Raw genomic sequence first — 19,924 nt, forward strand, 5'->3', positions numbered from 1 at the left:
AGAGCAGCATAACAGCACAGCAGAAGAGAACAGGGAGTTAAAGAAGGAGGTGAGGTGGAAGAGAGCAGCATATCAGCACAGGAGAAGAGAACAGGGAGTTAAAAAGTAGGCGGGTAGAAGAGAACAGCAGATCCGCACATGAGAAGAGAACAGTGAGTTAGAGAAAGAGGCGGTGGAAGAGAGCAGCAGATCAGCACTGGAGAAGAGAAGAGAACGGGGAGTTAGAGAAGGAGGCAGAGTGGAAGAGAGCAGCAGATCAGCACAGGAGAAGAGAAGAGAACAGGGAGTTAGGGAAGGAGGTGGGTGGAAGAGAGGAGCAGATAAGCACAGCAGAAGAGAACAGGGAGTTAAAGAAGGAGGCGGTCTGGAAGAGAGCAGCAGATTAGCACAGCAAAAGAGGACAGGGAGTTGAAGGAGGAGGCTGGTGGAAGAGAGCAGCAGATTAGCACAGCAAAAGAGAACAGGGAGTTAAAGAAGGAGGCGGTCTGGAAGAGAGCAGCAGATTAGCACAGCAAAAGAGGACAGGGAGTTAAAGAAGGAGGCGGTCTGGAAGAGAGCAGCAGATTAGCACAGCAAAAGAGAACAGGGAGTTAGAGAAGGAGGCGAGGTGGAAGAGCAGCAAATCAGCAGATCAGCAGAAGAGAACAGAGAGTTAAAGAAGGAGGTGGGTGGAAGAGAGCAGCAGATCAGCAGAGGGAGAAACGAAGAGAACAGGGAGTTAGAGAAGGAGGTGGGTGAAAGAGCGCAGCAGATCAGCACAGCAGAATAGAACAGGGAGTTACAGAAGGAGGCGGGGTAGAAGAGAACAGCACATCGGCACAGGAGAAGAGAACCGGGAGTTACAGAAGGAGGCGGTGGAAAAGAACAGCAGATCAGTACAGGAGAAGAGAACAGGGAGTTACAGAAGGAGGCGGGGTGAAAGAGAACAGCAGATCAGCACCGGAGAAGAGAAAAGGGAGTTGGAGAAGGAGGCGGATGGAAGAGAGCAAAAAGATCATCACAGGAGAATGTAACAAGAAGTTAGAGAATGAGGTGGGGTGGAAGAGAAGAGCAGATCAGCACAGGAGAAGAGAACAGGAAGTTAGAGAAGGAGGCGGGTGGAAGAGAGTAGCAGATCAGCACAGGGGAAAGGAACAGGGAGTTAAGGAAGGAGGCGGGTGGAAGAGAACAGCAGATCAGCACAGGAGAAGAGAAAAGAGAGTTAGAGAAGGAGGCGGGGTGAAAGAACAGCAGATCAATACAGGAGAAGAGAACAGGGAGTTAGAGAATGAGGCGGGAGGAAGAGAACAGCAGATCAGGATGTGGTAAGAGAACAGGGAGTTAAAGAAGGAGACGGGTGGAAGAGAGCAGCAGATCAGCAGAGGAAGAAAAGAAGAGAACAGGGAGTTAGAGAAGGAGGTGGGTGGAAGAGAGCAGCAGATCAGCACAGCAGAAGAGAACAGGGAGTGAAAGAAGGAGGCGGGTGGAAGAGAGCAGCAGATCAGCAGAGGAAGAAAAGAAGAGAACAGGGAGTTAGAGAAGGAGGCAGGGTGGAAGAGAGCAGCAAATCAGCACGGGAGAAGAGAAGAGAACAGGGAGTTAGAGAAGGAGGTGGGTGGAAGAGAGGGAGGCTGATAGCTAGAGGGAGGGCGATAGACAGATAGAGGAAGGGCAATAGACAGATTTAGGGAGAGGGCAATAGATAGAGGGAGGGCGATAGATAGATAGAGGGAGGGCAGTAGATGGAGTGAGTGAGGGCGGTAGAGTGAGTGAGGGCGGTAGAGTGAGTGAGGGCGGTAGAGTGAGTGAGGGCGGTAGAGTGAGGGCGGTAGAATGGTAGAGACCAAGACCACTCCCAACTGTGCTTTACAATGCGCGCAGAATGCTGCACAATCATGCACTCTGAATGCCAAATATAAACCATACACCTACTTTGTGTTATTCCAAATCTGCAACACAAAAGTGAGAATTAGCTTTCATATATTAATGGTCACTGTGTAAAATCCTGTGTGCCTAAAAGCGGTGTAGCAGTCACAAAACGCCTATTGTGTTGAAATCCAAAATCTACTGTATCGTGGTTTTCGAGCATGCACCTAAAGATCAGCATCCAATTGCTGTGTAAAAAGAGGAATATGTGAACACATTAACTGGATATCACCTGTGATCAAAAGCATTCACACTAAACATATTGCATGAATAGTAGACAGTACACACTCAAAGAAACACTAATTAGTGAGCCATAGTTCCCACAGTGAAGAGGCGAGCCTGTAGCCTCACTGCATGTAAAGAGGAAGGTATAATTTGGCATGAAGTAGATTAAGTGTGATGCTAGCTAGAGCATTCACCCAGCTTTGCCATACTTACTCCGTCCTGGGCTTGCCTGGTTTAATAACCTAGATTAGCATCAACAGTACCTGCATCTTAGAAGTGTGAGCTCACTTAACAATCTTTTTAATGAGCGTCATGCCAACAGCAGCATGTGTCTCGCTGTAAATGCCTGGTGCCAGTAGTCTAGACCGAGCAGCAATGGCAGGCATTAGTAAACACTTGTCATGAATGCACTTATTGCATGTCTTCCGCTGTGGATGCTAAGTGCCAGTTGGCTAGACCACCCACCCAGCAGAAACGGCGGGCGATTGTGGAACCACTTCCTGCAACCCTTCCTATTAACAAAGCTTACCTACATGGCAGTTTAGAGGAAACTCATTGGTCTATCAAGCAGTTTGAATAGGAAAACAAATAGAAGCCAAACATGGATCGTAGCTGGTGCAGAACAGTTGATTGTGCTGCTCCGCTCCTTTTATTAAACAACTGCGGTCATGTGACTTTGGGTCAAACCAAAACTTAATAACAGCCCGGGGATGCTGAGGTGAACACCCCTAGATGGACATTGCAACCCGAACTAGACTGTGATGTGATTGAGTGAGCCAGCGTTAAACCGATAGGGAGAAGCCCTGCAAGCTTAATGGGCAAAAGTTAGCTATGTCAATAAAAATAAGCAAATACACATTAACAGATGAAATATCATACATAACGATAATGGGGCTTATCAGCTGCTGTGAGCAGCAATGAAAGAGGAAGAGACTATGACAGAAGCATTTTATATGTTACTCGTGTTGTGTGTAGACATTTTGCATCACGTTTTTTGTTGTTTGCTACAAATTCCTACTAGGTATTGCTGTTCGTGTTTTTATTGGCTGGTGAGCAAATAGAAAAGAAAATCCTGCTTAATCAGAGCCTCAGGTTATGAAAAGATTATGGGCAATAAAAGCTGCAAAACTAGTGATTCTAAACATGGAGCCAGAAATGAGCACGTTCACAGTCCTAAATTGTTACTCTAGACGTTTCTTACAGCAAGGAATCTGATTTTGTCACTCACAAAGAACTGCCTAAAATAGCGCAGGCTGTGGACAGAGCTACCAACTTTGGAGGTGGGGAAACTCGGTTTGAGCCTCGGCGTCGACTCCATGACAGAATCCTGTGATTTTGGGCAAATCACGTAATCTCCTCCAGCCTAGTACAAAATGAATGTGTCCTTGCGTAATCCAATACCGGTTGAGATCGCGCTATATGAAACTACAAATAAAATGAAATAAATTGAGGGCTTCGCTGGTAGAACTATCAGAGAAGCTTGATTGAGAACTTGGGGTGAGGGCGTGCCTTAAACGAGGAAAGAGGTGGGCGTTAAGAAACAATGAAATTAGTGTCCATCAAAGGTACCCCGGGGCAAAACAGCAGTGCCCCTATGAAGTTAATTTCTATAGCTATGGAGAGGAAAGGAGGGAGGCGAGAGGAGACGAGAGGAGAAAAGTAGGGAATAGAGAAAAGGGCAACAATAAAGAGCGAAGGGAAGGAAGAAAGTTAGAGATGAAACAAAATGGAAAAACGAAAGAATGAACACTGCTAATAAATAACAAAACGTGAAAGAAAGAAGGAAACAAACAAGCCATAAAATAATCCAGTGAGAAGGATTACAATGGAAGTGTTTGGCCGCCCTCCGCTGGTTGTCTGAAGAACTTGTACCACGAGAATAAATCAAAGCACATGTGTTTCAATGGCCGTGAAAGTAATTAGGCCAGCGATGCCTGGAAGGCCAGCGATGCGAGGAAGAGATAAAAAAAAAGCTCTCGGCATTGCTGTGGCAGGGGCGGGGAAGCTCATACCTTTGAAGTCTGATGGGGTGGGAGGGGAGCAAATGGCGAGCGCGCGCACGGAGAACATGCTCTGTCGATAATCCGCATTCAAAAGCATCTTGGTAAGCTTTCCTGGAGCAGCTCTCTATATCTCTCGCATAGCGATTGCTTGCGCAATACTCTAGGCGAGACCTAAAAACAAAGCTAAGATGTATATGTGAAGGCGCCATGGAAGAGAAGTGGCCCCATGCTCACAGCATTAAACTGTTGTTGTACTGGCTGTTTTCTATTGTGTTTTATTGCAGTTTTCAGTATAAGTGTTTGATCCTATTGTAAGGTGGTACTAGATTAATTTTGCATTCATTAAAATAGATTCAATGATTACAGGATTCCTCATAAAACTAAGATTTCCATTGCTTTGTATTTTCCCATCTATACCAGAAATACCACTGCTTTTTTGCACTCCAGCAACTCAAATAACATCTTTTTTTTTAGATTTCCTATCTTTTATAATATTAATACTCTACAATATAGTTCATCCACTCTTTCCTTTTTTTTTTTACTTACAGGATTCAGAGAGTGTGCTGTCTTCTCAGAGAGGCAGCCCTTCTAGAACACTAATACAGCAAGCCCTGTTAGAGAGAGCTGCCAGCGCGCCCCCTGATCAGGAATCCCCCAGGAACAATGATGGTAACATTGGGTAAGATCTACCACCATTGCCTCCATTATTTGCGTTTTTCTGAACATCTTTACAACTTCATCATACCTTCTCTAATCAATTTGATGAAGAACCCTAGCCTTAGTGAGTGCTTAACCTCACACCTGTTCTAAATGGGTAATTTATTCAATTATCAAAATTTGTTTGCAATAAATGCAAATTATTTATTTATTTTGCATATTGAGAAATGTGGTGTTTTAGGCTTCAGGATATATATATATATATATATATATATATATATATATATATATATATATATATATATATATATATATATATATATATATATATATATATATATATATATATATACATACATATATATATACATATATTTCTATGTGTCCTTTTCATACATTAATGATAAATTACTCAGAAAGAAGGGACTGAAATAAATGGACTCACAAAAGCACCAAAATATATGTTTTAGGCATGTGATCTGTAGATCACATGCTTTGCATACTCCTGCCATTTAATATTAGGTCCGGATGTTTGCAAGTTGTTTTTCTTCGAAGAAGTCTTTCCAGTCATGAGGTAAGGTGACTCCTCCTTTTGGTGATAGTGCGCATGGGCATCCACTCCATTGTTAGATTGTTTTTTTCCGCCATCTGGTTTAGACGTGTATTGCTGCGCTCCGGTTCGGAACCGTTCTTCAGGTTCCCCTCTGTGCGCAATCCACTCTACCCGTGTCGGTATTGTTTCGAACACGTATCCCACTTCTCCGCGTATAATATTGGTAGAGAAAAATCTCTATTTCGATCTGAAAACTCAGAGAAGGCAGTTGAACCTAACCGCGTCGGTCCACCTCACAGTCGATGGAACGGACTCCATTCAAATTGTGTCCTCGGTGCCATGCAAAGTATCCGCGCACAAACTCAACGAAGTGTGCAACTTGTGCTTATCTCTGAAGCACAACGAACAGGACTGCGACACGTGCAAATTGTTTCGATCAAAGAAAACGCTCCGCGATCGTCGGGCTCAAAGTCGTGAAATGCAAAGCCAAAACATCGAATACACGCTGGACATCTTTGGTGAAGGATCTGAGCAAGAGGAATTCGTTGCTCAAGGGGCCAAAGAACAGGAAAAACTTGTATCTATTACTGAATCGGGCTCTGAGATGGAAGACGACATACCTCCAAGTCAACGTCCCGCGAGTACCGAACACCCCTTGCCACAAAATCCAATTCTGACCAAGCAAAAGGCTTCAGTTCCACCCCCGCCTTTGGGACACAGTCGTCACTGTGAAGATATTTCTGACGCCCACCTTCCGGCTTGGCACCAAAACACGTTGCTAAGCCTTCCAGTTGGGGATCGAGTCAGCCAAAGTCAGGCACCGAGCCAAAACCGTCAGGCTCCAAGCCTAAAACTGCTTTGGAGCGAAAACTCTTGACACCAAAATCGAAGACTGCTTCGGAAGCGAAATGTTTCGCACCGAAAAGTAATTTCCCCTCTGCACCGAAGTTCTTGTGCCGAAACCGAAAAATGTTCCTCCGAAGCTGCAGGTTTTGATTTTGGACATCCCACCACCCAAAGCGGACTCAAAACAAAAGGAACTTTATATTAATCCTGATAAAGGACATGTTCGCAATTAGAGCATTTACTCATTATACCAATTAACTCTCCACCACCACCTGATGATGATGATAATGAAGATGGGGTGACAATTTTTTACCAGTAGATCCCTGGAAGGATTTCATCACTGATTTACCCACAGATAACAACTCCAATCTTTACCCTGCAAAGCCTTCCCCTCCTGACGATAATGTGGGATGTCTAGAATTACTTGCTGGAGCTGCAGAATATCATGGAGTACAGTTACACAATAAATCTCTAGAGGAAGATTTCTTATTTTAAATGCTCAGTACAACACAAAGGGCTAGCCAGACTCTACCTATGCCCAAAGGTATGATGAGACATATGCCGATGATCATTTTAAAGACCCTGTGCACACTCGCATTCTCACCCCCAGAATAGACAAAAAATATATCCCTGCTCCCTCTGATCCAGTTTTTATTAAAGGGCTGTTACCGCTAGACTCTTTGTTTATCTCTAATGCCCATAAACCGGTCAATTCACAAACTACAGGGGATGCTCCCCCTGCAGACAAAGAGTCAAAACTGTTAGATGCCTCTGGTTAAAAAGTAGCTGCCTCAGCAGCGAATCATTGGCACATTGCCAACGCCCAGGCCCTACTAGCCAGGTATGATAGAGCATACTGGGACGAAATGGAGCAATTGCTCCAATATCTCCCAGATGAGCACAAGGCTTAATCTCAAGATTTAGTGCAAGAAGGAAAGCTCATCTCCCATTCTTCTATTAGGTGTGCTTTAGATGCTGCTGACACCGAAGCAAAAGAGATCAACACTAGTTTGTTACTGAGGAGGCACACATGGTTGAGGGTTTCTGGTTTTAAACCCGAAGTCCAACAATCCATTTTAAATACTCCATTTGACCCGAAACTGAAGTAGATAAGTCATTGGAGAAAATGAAGAAAGATACAGAAGTGGCTAAGTCTATGGGAGCCCTACAGTCTTCTTTATTTATTGGGCTTTAAAGCGCGACAGCTCCCAAAAAGGGTTTCCCGGCGCTAAAAGACACTCAGCCATTGGGCAGATCATAAAACTCAGAAGAGAGGCAGGAGCAAGTTACTGGTTAAAAAGCCATGTTTTTATGGCTCTGCGAAAGTGGATATAACGAGTTTCCAAGCTTCAGTTCAGAGGGAGAGAATTCCAAAGCTTGGGGCCCAACAGGGAGAAAGATCTTCCCCCGATCCTAGCTCGATGCACTTTAGGCACACTAAAAAGGCCTTGAGATGAAGATCTCGGGCAACGAGCAGGCGTGTAGGTGTGAACGAGGGCTTGTAAGTATCTAGGGGCATTGCCCCATTTGATTCTGTGCATAAGACTCAGTGTCTTAAATTTGACTCTGTTTTCAATTCTTAGCCAATGGAGTGCCTTAAGATGACCAGACATGCGTTCCATTCTGTGACACTTACAAAGTAATCTTGCAGCGGCATTTTTCACAAGTTGAAGGCGTCTCATGACAGCCTGTGATGACCCCAAGTAGAGGACATTTCCGTAGTCTAAACGGGAGGTGATTAGAGCGTTGACCACAGACTTCTGTGTGTCATCCGGCAACATCCAAATGATTTTCCTGAGCCACCTCAGGATGGTGAAACAGGTTGATGTTAAGTTGGTAACTTGGGGCTCCATAGTTAGGCCATTATCGATGATAATGCCTAGATTGCATACTTGGTGCGACGGGGTGGGTAAAGCACCCATTTCTGAGGGCCAGTGTCTTGGGCTCCAGAGATTCTGATTTGGACCAAGTATTAAAACCTCTGTTTTGCCACCATTCAGTTTGAGCAGATTGTCCCTCATCCATGTTGCAATTTTACTAAGGCCTAACTGCAAGAGAGAGGAGGAGTCCTGATCTCCTTTAAAGAGTGAGAAGACAATCTGCGAGTCGTCCGCATAGGTGAACATGTTTAGACCTGCCGCTTCGGCGATCTGGGCAAGGAGGGTTACATATAGATTGAAAAGCAAAGGACTCAACACTGAGCCCTGAGGGACTCCATAGGGGGATAGATGGACATTTGAGGACGAGGTGTTGGAGGTGATCTGAAATGTCCTTAGTGTCAAAAATGATGCTGTCCAATCCAATGCTTTGCCCCTGATGCCCATGGCAGAAAGAGATTTTAGCAGAATGTTGTGGGAGATGGGTGTCGAACGCTGCGCTGAGGTCAAGTAGAATCAGAGCAGCGGAATCTCCTCTATCTACCAAAAGGCGAAGATTTTCCATCACCCCAAGCAGTGTTGTCTCTGTCGAAAAGCCAGGGCGAAAACCCGATTGGGCTCCTTTTGTCACTCCTTCTATCGTGGGAGGTCTAAGACCAAGTCCTCAGACAATACTGCTGCCTCTTACAAAGGCAACAATTAATCCTCTTCCTTAAGAGGCTTCTTTAGAGGAGGATTTAGAGGTAACAACGGCAAAGATAGGGCCAAAGGTTCCACACTGCATAATTTCCCCTCCCCTAACAAGCAGTGACTCTGCTACCCTTCCCCCGATCATTTAACACTTGTCAAGGGACGTCTTCTACAATTCTTTCCCATTTGGCAATCCATAACCACAGACAAGTGGGTGTTAGGAATTATCCAACACAGTTATTGCTTGTAACTTACCAACAATCCTCCAAACATTCCACCCCACTCTCATAAAATGTTTCCAGAACATTTACACCTGCTCAAACAAAGTCCAGTCTCTCTTGCTAAAAGGAGCTATAGAGCCTTTACTGTTAAAATATCACAGGTCAGCCGTGTACTCCCTGTATTTTCTAATTCCCAAAAGGACAGCTCCTTGAGACCTATTAAGGTCCGCGGAGAACTAAATCAATACATACTGTCAGAGCATTTCCATATGGTGATACTTCAACAAGTGCTCCCACTTCTACAGCAGGGCGACTTTGTCTACTCAAGACTTAAAGGACACATATTTCCACATTCCAATTCATACCGTTCATCGCAAATACCTCAGATTCATGATAGCAGGTCATCATTACCAATTCAAAGTACTACTGTTTGGAGTCACCACTGCTCCCCGGGTATTTACCAAATGCCTGGCAGTAGTCGTAGCTCATCTGAGAACATAGTACATGTCTTCCCATATCTGATCAAGTGGCTCATCACAGCCAACACTTACCAAAAGTGTCTCCAACACACTCAAGCCACGATTCACTTATTACACCAACTAGTGTTTATAGTGAACATGTTGAAGTCTCATCAATGGCCTTCCAACACACAAACTTATCTGGGAGCCACCATAGACTCTCGAAGAGCTCTAGCCTCTCTGAATACAGCCAGAATTCTCAGTATTCTGTCCCTTCTCACTCAGTTTCAGCCCAACCAATCCTTACCAGCAAGAGTATTCATGCAACTGCTAGGAATGATGGCTTCTTGCATCATAATTGTTCTCCACTGAAGACTTCACATGCATCCCCTTCAAGAATGCTTAGCAGGTCAGTGGAACCAGTCGCAGGGTCAGTTGACGGATCTATTGTTGGTAGATGGCTGCACCCATCGCTCTCTGCAGTGGTGGAATCGACAACATTTATCCAAAGGGCGGCCTTTCATCAACCTTGTTCCACAGACTGCTAACAGCAGACGCATCGTTCACAGATTGGGGGGGCTCATCTACAGAATCATACAATCTAAGGGTTGTGTAGTCTAAAGTACAAGAGTCTCCCTATAAATCACCTAGAGCCACTAGCAGGTAGTTTCTAGCACTCAAAGCTTTTCAAATTCACCATTTAGGCACAGCTGTCCTAGTCCGCACAGACAACATGACAGCTATGTATTATATACAGAAACGGGGAGGGGCTGTACTCTCCAAATGTCATGCCTAGCATAAGCCATTTGGAAATGGGGTATACACCACAATATGTAACTCCTGGCAGAACATCTTCAAGGAGTAAACAATCAGATTGCAGAACTTCTCAGCAGACAGAGACAGCAAATCCACTAGTGGGAACTTCATCCCCAAATTCGCCTCCCCTACTTTCAGGAAAGGGGATTTCCTCACATAGACCTGTTCTCCACAGCTCAAAACGCAAAATGTCCAAGCTTCGCCTCCAGGTTCCCACACCCGCTCTCCAAAGGCAATGCCCTATGGATGGACTGGTCAGGGATATTTGCCTATGCTTTTCCGTCTCTGCCACTCATTCCGTTGGTAGTTCAGAAGCTCAGACAAACCTCCCTCAAACAGATTCTCATAGCTCCCACATGGGCACACAGGCCTTGATTCACCACCCTGCTGGAGCTCTCAGTAGTTCCACACCAAAAGCTGCATCTCAACTCCAGTCTCCTCGCTCAGAGCCATGGAGAAATCAGACATCCAAATCCCAAAGAACTCAACCTGGCGATTTGGCTCCTGAAGTCATTGAGTTTGGTTATTTGCAATTACCACCAGACTGTATGAATATCCTAAAAGAGGCAAAAAAACTCACTACTAGGGCATGTTATGCAGCAAAATGGAAACGATTTGTTGTCTATTGCAACAATAACAATATTAATCCTCTTGATGCTTCTGTACTAAACATCATCTGTTATTTTTTACATTTACAGTAATGTGGACTAGCCTATTCATCCATTTGCTTACATCTAGCAGCAGTAGCTGCATACTTACAAAACATACATCACTTATCTCTATTCAGAGTACCAGTGATTAAAACCTTTATGGAAAGATTAGAAAGGGTGATACTACCAAGAGTCCCACCTGCACCAGTATGGAACCTAGACGTATTCCTTACAAGGCTAATGGGTCCACCTTTTGAACCAATGCACAAGTGTCAATTACAGTTCCTTTCATGGAGGTTGCTTATCTCATTGCAATCACTTCACTAAGGAGAGTTGGTGAACTTCAGGCATTAACTATACAAGAGCCTTTCTTTCAGCTTCACAAAGACAGAGTGGTTCTTCAAACTAATCCCAAATTTCTTCCTAAAGTGGTTTCTGCTTTTCATATCAATCAGTTGAGTTATCTTTGTTCTTTCCTGAACCTAATTCTGTAGCAGAACCAGGTCTACACACACTAGATGTTAGAAGAGCCCTACTATATTATGTGGACAGAACAAAAGAATTTTGCAAAACAAACCATCTTTTTTTGCTTTTTGCCACCACACAAAAGCAATCTCATATTTAAATCCAGAATTGCAAGATGGATCGTGAAATGTATCCAGACATGATATGTGTAAGCGAAAAGAACTTTGATAAAACCCCCTAGAGCGCATTCCACTCGGAAAATAGGGGCTTCTATGACCTTCTTAGGGAATATTCCCCTAGCTGACACCTGTAAGGCAGCAACATGGTCTGCACCACACACATTTACCAAGTATTATTGTGTAGATGTGTTAGCAAGGCAACAAGCTAATGTAGGCCAGGCAGTATTTAAAACACTTTTTCAAACAATTGCAACAGCTACAGGTTAGCCACCGCTTTGGGAGTATACTGCTGTATAGTCCATGCAAAGCATTTGATCTCCAGCTCACATGCCTTGAACGGATAATGTCACTTACCCAGTGAGCATCTGTTCTTGGCATGTAGAGGTGTAGATTCACATACGCCCACCAGCCTTCCCGGGTACCTATAGTTGTTGCAGTCTCTTTCTTTACATACATACGCATGGACATCTCTATTCTAAACTTACTAACTCCATTCACACCCTCTGTGGGAAAACAATCTAATAATGGAGTTGATGCCCATGCGCACTATCACCAAAAAGAGGAGTCACCTTACCTTGTGACTGTAAAGACTTCTTCGAAGAAAATCAGTTTGCAAACATTCGGACCCAACACTAAATGGCAGGAGTATGCCTTCACTAAATTCGTCCTTCCAAAGTCCACTACTTAGTAACTATATGTTCGAGGCATATGAGCTGCAGATCACACACTATGCATAGGTCGCCATCTGGTGCTGGGCCCGGATGTTTGCACTTTGTTGTCTTGTAAGAAGTCTTTGGAAGTCACGAGATAGGTGACTCCTCCGCCATCGGGCTCGGATGTGTTTGTCGTGCTCCGGTTCAGTGTCGTTAGCGTTCTACCTTTCGACGCGCAATCCTTTGCCCATTCTTCGGTGTTCTTTCGATCGCGTTTCCCATTCGACTCGCAAATCTACAAATTTAAATTCTTCGATTCCGGTCATCGACATAGGCCTTCGGGCCTATCTGCACCATCAGGCCCTTTGGCTCATTTAAAGGACTCCTTTCAAAAAGTGTCCTCAACGTGGATGCAGCTTCCACATGCTGATCTTCACGAGGTGTGTAACTTCTGCCTTTTGCCTGAGCACGAGGCCAAAGACTGTCCAGCTTGTGCCTCTTTCCGCTCCAAGAAAACAATACGGGATCATCGAGCTTGAAGAACTATGGCTCGATCATCGACATTGATAACAGACAATATCTTCCAAGAAGGCATCAATGTACTGGAACAGGAGCAGATCGAAGAGGGAACCTTAGTGCCTCCGAACCCGACAACTCCGACATCGAAGACATTACTCCAGGGCAGCGGGTCGTAAGTACTGACTTCGACCCCTCCCCCCCCCCCCCCCCCCCCCCCCCCCCCCCCCCCCACACACAATTCATAAAAAAGCTTTGGTAACACCTTCACCCTCGGGCCTAGGTGCACACCGGGGCAAAACTTCCCACGCCCCGCCTTTGGGCCCGGCAAAGAGGTCAACACATAAGCCTTCAGGCGACTCATGATTGAGCCAGCCTAACGTCAGTACCAAAACCTCATCCCCCGTACCGAAAACAAAAGACAAAGCCAAAGAGAAACCACTGTCTTCGTCCGCACTGAAGTCTGGTTCCACATCGGCGCATTCGGCACTGAAATCCACTGGCACTGAACTTTCAGATTCGAAAAAATCAACAGAATAAAACAAACAACTGGTTCCAAAGACCCCAACTAAACCTTCGGAACCCAGGAAAACTCCCGATTCGAAACCTAAGGAGCATAAAACAATTCCAAAACTTGTGCCACACAAACAGTCTGACCAAAAGAAAATCGGCACCGAAGCAAAACATTCCAGAGGAGGGGCTTTTTCAACCTGATCCAACCTAAAAAACTCTAGAAATAGACCCAAACACAGATCACCTTATAGTTAGTCCTTCCAACAAAAGGAAAATGGACAAACCTGCACCAGCTCCACACCCTTTAAAGAAAAGAGACATTGCCACTTCTCCTTTAAGAAATCCTTCTCCACCTCCCCCTCCACACCACATCTCTCCTATCCCATCTCCAGTACCCTCACAATCTCCTCCACCTCTGGATGATGAGGAGACTTTGGGGAAAGAGGGGGATGGTGAACCTTTAGGGGAACCTAATCATCTTAATATCCCAAATTACCCATGGGACAATTATGGCACTCAAGATGTTCCTGGCACATCACAAGATGATATCTACCCATCTAGACCATCCCCTCCAGAGGACACTATAGGATTCACTCGGCTCATACACAGAGCTGCAGAATACCACAGTGTGAATTTGCACACAGACCCTCTAGAAGAGGATTTCCTCATGGACACTTTTGCACCATCTCAAAGGTCCACTTCCATTCTCCCAATTTTAAAAGGGGTAATCAAAAACGCACCTGAAATCTTTAGAGATCCTGTAAGGGCTAGAGTCGTTAACCCCAGAGTGGAAAAGAAATGCAAGTCTGCCCCAGCTGACCCTGTTTACATTAAAGGGCAGCTTCCCTTAGATTCCTTGGTAGTCTCCAACTCCAGGAAAAGGGCTAACTCGCTGACTGTAGGTCACGGGCTGTGCCCCCTTGACATTACTTTCTGATTGTGTGCATCGCCAAATAAATTCCTGTCCGGCTGGACAAAGGACATAAATACTATTCAAGTTTGTGTCTATTCTTACCCTGATCCCCCAAACTACTAGGGTCCACTGTTTTTTGTAATAACCTCCTGATAAGGAGTCAAAACTGTTGGACGCATCTGGTGAAAGAACAGCGTCCCAGAATTGCCAACACAGGCTTTGCTGGCTAGGTATGATAGGGCACACTATGCCGAAGTAGAAACCCTACTACAACACCTTCCAGATCAATATAAAACAAGGACCAATGATCTCATCCAGGAAGGGAAACTTATAACTAATACATCTATTTGATGTGCTCGGGATACTGCAGACACAGCTTCCCAAGCTATTAATACCAGTATTCTTTTGCGCAAACATGCTTGGCTACATATTGCAGGGTCAAACCTGAAGTTCAAACTACCATATTAAACCAACCATTTGGCCTGGAGCATTTATTTGGGCCTAGTGTAGATTCATCTTTAGAAAAGATGAAAAAAGATACTGATACTTCCAAATCAATAAGAGCTTTGCAATCGCAAACTCCCAGAAGTTCATTTAGTCGCTCCTCTTATAGGGGCGCCTCTAGAGGTTTTACCACTGACAACTCCTCCACCTCCTAAAAAAATCCCACCCAGAGATCCTCTAACAGAGGATATTCCAGAGGAGGCTACGGGGGCAATAACAATAACTTTACTCCACCTCCGCCGCACCATTATACTCCGGTCGGGGGAAGATTGCTACAGTTTCTACCTGTCTGGAACACCATTACCACGGACAGGTGGTTGAGACAAATCATCCAATCCGGTTATTGACTGGAGCTCACTTCAACTCCCCCAAACATACCACCCAAACAGCATCTAATGTCAACAGAGCATTTAAAACTTCTAAAACAAGAGGTGCTTTCCCTCCTACAAAAACATGCAATAGAACCAGTTCCCCTGCATCATCAAAACACCGGGGTTTACTCCCTGTATTTTCTCATTCCAAAGAAGGACTGAACCCTGAGGTCCAATTTTGGACCTCAGACCATTAAACCTCTGCATACAATCAGACAATTTTCATATGGTCACTCTTCAACAGGTCCTTCCTCTACTCAAACAAGGTGATTTCCTTGCCACCTTAGATCTCAAGGACGCGTACTTCCACATTCCCATTCACCCTGCTCACAGGAAATATTTTAAATTTTTAGTGGACAGACAGCATTATCAGTTCAAGGTTCTCCCATTCGGAGTCGCCACAGCACCCAGAGTCTTCAAATAATGTCTGGCAGTAGTAGCAGCCCACTTAAGAAGACAACAAATTCACATCTTCCCATACTTGGACGACCGGCTCATAAAAGCCAAGTCGCATACCCAGTGTGTAAATCACACATGCACCACAATCCAACTACTCCACGACTTAGGGTTTACAATAAACCTCACAAAGTCTCACCTCCAACCGTCCCACATCGAACAATAAACACCTCAAAAAGCCTTGCATATCCCAATCCAGCCAGGATAGCAAGCATGCAAGCCCTTATAACAAAATTCTAGCCGCAACACTCACTTCCAGCTCGAGTGTTTATGCAACTAATAGGGATGATGGCCTCTTGTGCATTCATAGTACCTCATACAAGACTCCAGATGATCCCCTTACGGAATGCTTAGCATGTCCTTGGAACCAAACTCAAGGTCATCTAACAAATCTGCTGTGGGTGGACGGCCGAATACATCGCTGTCTGCAGTGGTTGAATACCCAAAACCTTTCCAAAGTACGACCGTTCCTAGAGCCGGTTTCACAGATCGTGCTAACAGCAGACTCCTCTCTAACCGGCTGGGGAGCTCCTCTACTACATCACACCATACAGGGCACATGGACACCTCAGCAAAAGCTATTCCACATCAATCATTTGGAGTTACTGGCAATATTTCTGGCATTAAAATCATTCCAGAAACGCATATGGGGCAAAGCTGTTTTAGTCCGGATGGACAATATAACAGCAATGTATTATTTACAAAAACAGGGGGGAGTCACTCTCTGCAGCTCTCTCAACCAGCACAGAGCTTATGGAGGTGGGCTATTCCTCAAAACATATTCCTTTTAGCCCAACATCTTCCAGGAATACAGAATCAAATGGCAGATTTGTTAAGTCGTCAAAGACAACAGATTCACGAATGGAAACTTCATCCACAAGTTCTTCAACCGTTTTTCCAAATGTGGGGGCGTTCAGAGATAGATCTCTTCATCACACATTCAAACGCAAAATGCCCAAGCTTCGCCTCCAGATATCCACACCCATTGTCCAAAGGCAATGCGATATGGATGAATTGGTCATGCCAATTTGCGTACGTTTTTCCGCATCTTCCACTCAATCCATTAGTGGTGCGCAAGCTGCAACAACAGTCACTACCACTGACCCTAGTTGCTCCAACATGGGCCAGGCAACTATGTTACACAACATTACTGGAACTATCAGTAGTCCCGCACCAAAAACTATATCTCCCCACAACTCTTAATACAGAACCATGGAGAGATCAGACATCCAGATCCAGCACAGCTCAACCTAGCGATCTGGCTCCTGAAGAATTTGGTTACCTCAATCTTCCACCTGATTGTATGAACGTTCTGCAGCCAAGTGGAAAAGATTTGTTATATACTGTACCAATAACACAATCAATCCTCTAGATGCGTCCATTCAACACATCATATGTTACCTCCTGCATCTTCAAAGATGTAATCTAGCATACACATCAATTAGATTACATCTCGCTGCCATAGCATCTTTCCGGCAAAATAGACAACATTTATCATTGATCACTATACCTGCCATTAAATCATTTATGGAAGGCCTCAAAAGAATAATTCCTCCCAGGGTACCACCTTCTCCAGTGTGGAATAAACATCATCCTTACTAGATTAATGGGTCCTCCATTCGAACCTCTACATAAATGTGAGCTACAATTTCTTACATGGAAAGTTGCTTTCCTTGCAGCCATCCCATCTCTTAGAAGAGTCAGTGAGTTACAGGCACTAACTATTCAAGAACCATTTTTACAACTCCATCTTAAAAAGGTGGTTCTTAGGACAAATCCCAAATTCCTTCCTAAAGTAATTTATCCCTTCCATCTCAACCAATCTGTTGAGTTGCCTGTGTTCTTCTCGCAACCACAAACAGTATAAGAAAGAGCTCTTCATATACTGGATGTAAAAAGAGCACTTCTTTACTATATTGACAGAACAAAACCTTTTTCGCAAAACAACTTTTTGTAGCCTTCTCACCACCACATAAAGGCAATCCCATATCAAAGTCTGGAATTGCAAGATGGATTGTCAAATGTATACAAATTTGCTATAACCAAGCAAAAAATACACTATCTATTCCCCCTAAAGCCCTCTCTACCTGCAAAATAGGGGCTTCCATGGTATTTTTAGGGAACATTCCCTTAGATGATATCTGCAAAGCAGCTACATGGTCTACACCACACACATTCACAAAACACTATTGTGTAGATGTGCAGGCAAAACAACAAGCTAATCTGGGCCAGGCTGTACTCAAAACACTATTTCAGACTACTGCAACAGATACTGGTGGTCGCCGCTAAGGGAGAGTACTGCTATAAAATCTATGCATAGTGTGTGATGTACAGCTCATATACCTCGAACGGAAAAAGCTACTAACCAGTATGATCTATTCTTGGCATGTATAGCTGCAGATTCACACATGCCCACCCGCCTCTACCTTTATCTGTTCCAGTATTATCTTAATTAGATACAACATACATGACATCTCTTTCGGTTTCTCACAAAACTCCATCATTTCCCTTCATGGCGGAAAACAATTCGAAGATGGAGTTGATGCCCATGCGCACTATAGTCCATAGGAGGAGTCGCCTATCTCGTGACTTCCAAAGACTTCTTACAAGACAACAACAAAGTGCAAACATCAGGGCCCAACACCATATGGCGATCTATGCACAGTGTGTGAATCTTCAGCTCTACATGCCAAGAACAGATGCATACTGGTAAGTAGCATTTTCCTTTCTCATTCACTTCCCTGATAAACCCTGTAACTCCATAACAGCCATTCCAGTATTGGACCCCCTATGGGAAGGGTGGTCTATTTCATGTGTGTGGTACCCAGCCACCTCATCAGCTAATATTACATGCGGAATAAAAATATTTAAGGTCCCTGAAAAACACTAGGATGTCTTCTGAATCTGGTGAGGACAGATCCAGTCAAAGCAGAAGCAGCCTAGTTTAGATCCAGCCACTTCATGTGTAAAAACCCTAGATGGAAAAGACTGGAAAATGTATGAGATTCACAAAAAGAGAAATTGTTTTTGCAGTCACCTTTGTCACAGTGACTAGTACTACAGCAGACGTTTGAAGGTATGACAGATAATTGTTGCCCCAAATTTGGCTTTTTTGTTATTTAATGATAACGTATGCATAAAAATGAGTGAACAAGCTTTTATTCAAAAGTGATGTTTAAATTGTAAAAAATATTACAATGAATACATATTATTGTTTTTCAGGTATGATGACTCTTCTCAGGAAATACAAGGAGATGCAGATTGGGCTCATGCTCCAGCTTCACCTGTGTTCGGAGCACCAGCTGTTACCAGTGATAGCCCTGAGATCGAAATGTGCCCTTCCCCTTCTCTCTTAGGACCTGGAAGTAAAGTAAATGCGAAAACAGTCCCCTCACAAAACACATCAGACTTTAGGACATTAAAAGGCAGATCAAAATCGGAAGATGTAGCCCTTGTTGCCCCTCTTGTGTTTGTGCCGGAGGTGAAAACTGTACTCAGTCAGTCGTCTGCAAGCAGGCACATGGTCTTGAAGAGAAGTACAAGTGAACTGTTTTCTTGCACAAGTCCAAGTAAAGAAGAATCCACTGAAAAGAATGAATTATTCATACCATCCAAAAGACTTGGAGGTAGAGGTGAAAAGAGAAAAAATGAGGAAGACCCTGATGGCGATACCTGCTGTGAAAAGACATTTAACAAGGAAAATAATTTCCCTGTCAGAGCTGACTCCAGGGCAGACTGTTCAGTTGATAAACCTCTTGATCTTTCAGATCGATTTTCAGGTGTTCGTTCTAAAGAAACAAACCATACAAGAGGCACTAGTAAAACTAAACTAAAGCAAATTACTCTGTATGATGCACTTCAGCAGGTCTCCAAGACCTATAATGGGAGCTACAAGGGAGCCAGAGACTTCACAGAGGATCTCTGTGCCGAGGAGGTGACTCACCAGCCTCTTTGCACAGCTACTTCCAGTGGGAAAACATTGCAGCAAGAGGATAGGTCTTCCTTCAAAACTGCTCCCTTGCTAAATGGTGCTAGCGACTCAGATCATCTTTTTGATGATGTAAAGGTACATATGGGTGGGTGGATTTATGGGGGTGAGTGAATGGATGGATGGATAGGTGGATGGATGGCAACAGCGACTCCTCCAGTAGTTTTAAAAATGTAAACCTGTTTTATCGTTTTATTTAGCTTGGTCAGGGTTATGATAGGCTGGAAAGGGTGTAATGAGCTCTGCCTACACTGCGCATGTGGTTTTAGGCTGGCGGTCTCAGGCTTGCCAAAAACCACATGTGCAGTGACCCCTCTCCAACCCCAGCTACATGGCTGGCAAGAGCAGGCACACACTCCTAGTCTTTCCTGGAACGCACATCATCGGCGCTCGGTCCAATCCTGAAGCTACTCTCATGCAGGGCAGGCTGGTAGCTTGTACCTGCCTGCAGTGGCAGAGAGGAGC

At 44.4% G+C, this 19,924-nt stretch overlaps 1 protein-coding gene across 2 annotated transcripts in view; it reads left to right on the forward strand.

The window, feature by feature from the left end:
* The window catches only part of RBBP8 (RB binding protein 8, endonuclease), a 446,933-nt gene that overhangs the window by 351,880 nt on the left and 75,129 nt on the right, over nucleotides 1-19,924 (forward strand). For both annotated transcript variants that reach the window (XM_086965639.1, XM_086965638.1), the window contains exons 10-11: nucleotides 4,682-4,812; nucleotides 18,694-19,537. In XM_086965639.1, coding sequence (XP_086821765.1) covers nucleotides 4,682-4,812; nucleotides 18,694-19,537 — 975 coding nt within the window. The remainder of the gene's footprint in view (nucleotides 1-4,681; nucleotides 4,813-18,693; nucleotides 19,538-19,924) is intronic.

This window comes from Lissotriton vulgaris, chromosome 4_1, assembly GCF_964263255.1.
Source record: "Lissotriton vulgaris chromosome 4_1, aLisVul1.2, whole genome shotgun sequence".
Taxonomy (NCBI): Eukaryota; Metazoa; Chordata; class Amphibia; order Caudata; family Salamandridae; genus Lissotriton; species Lissotriton vulgaris.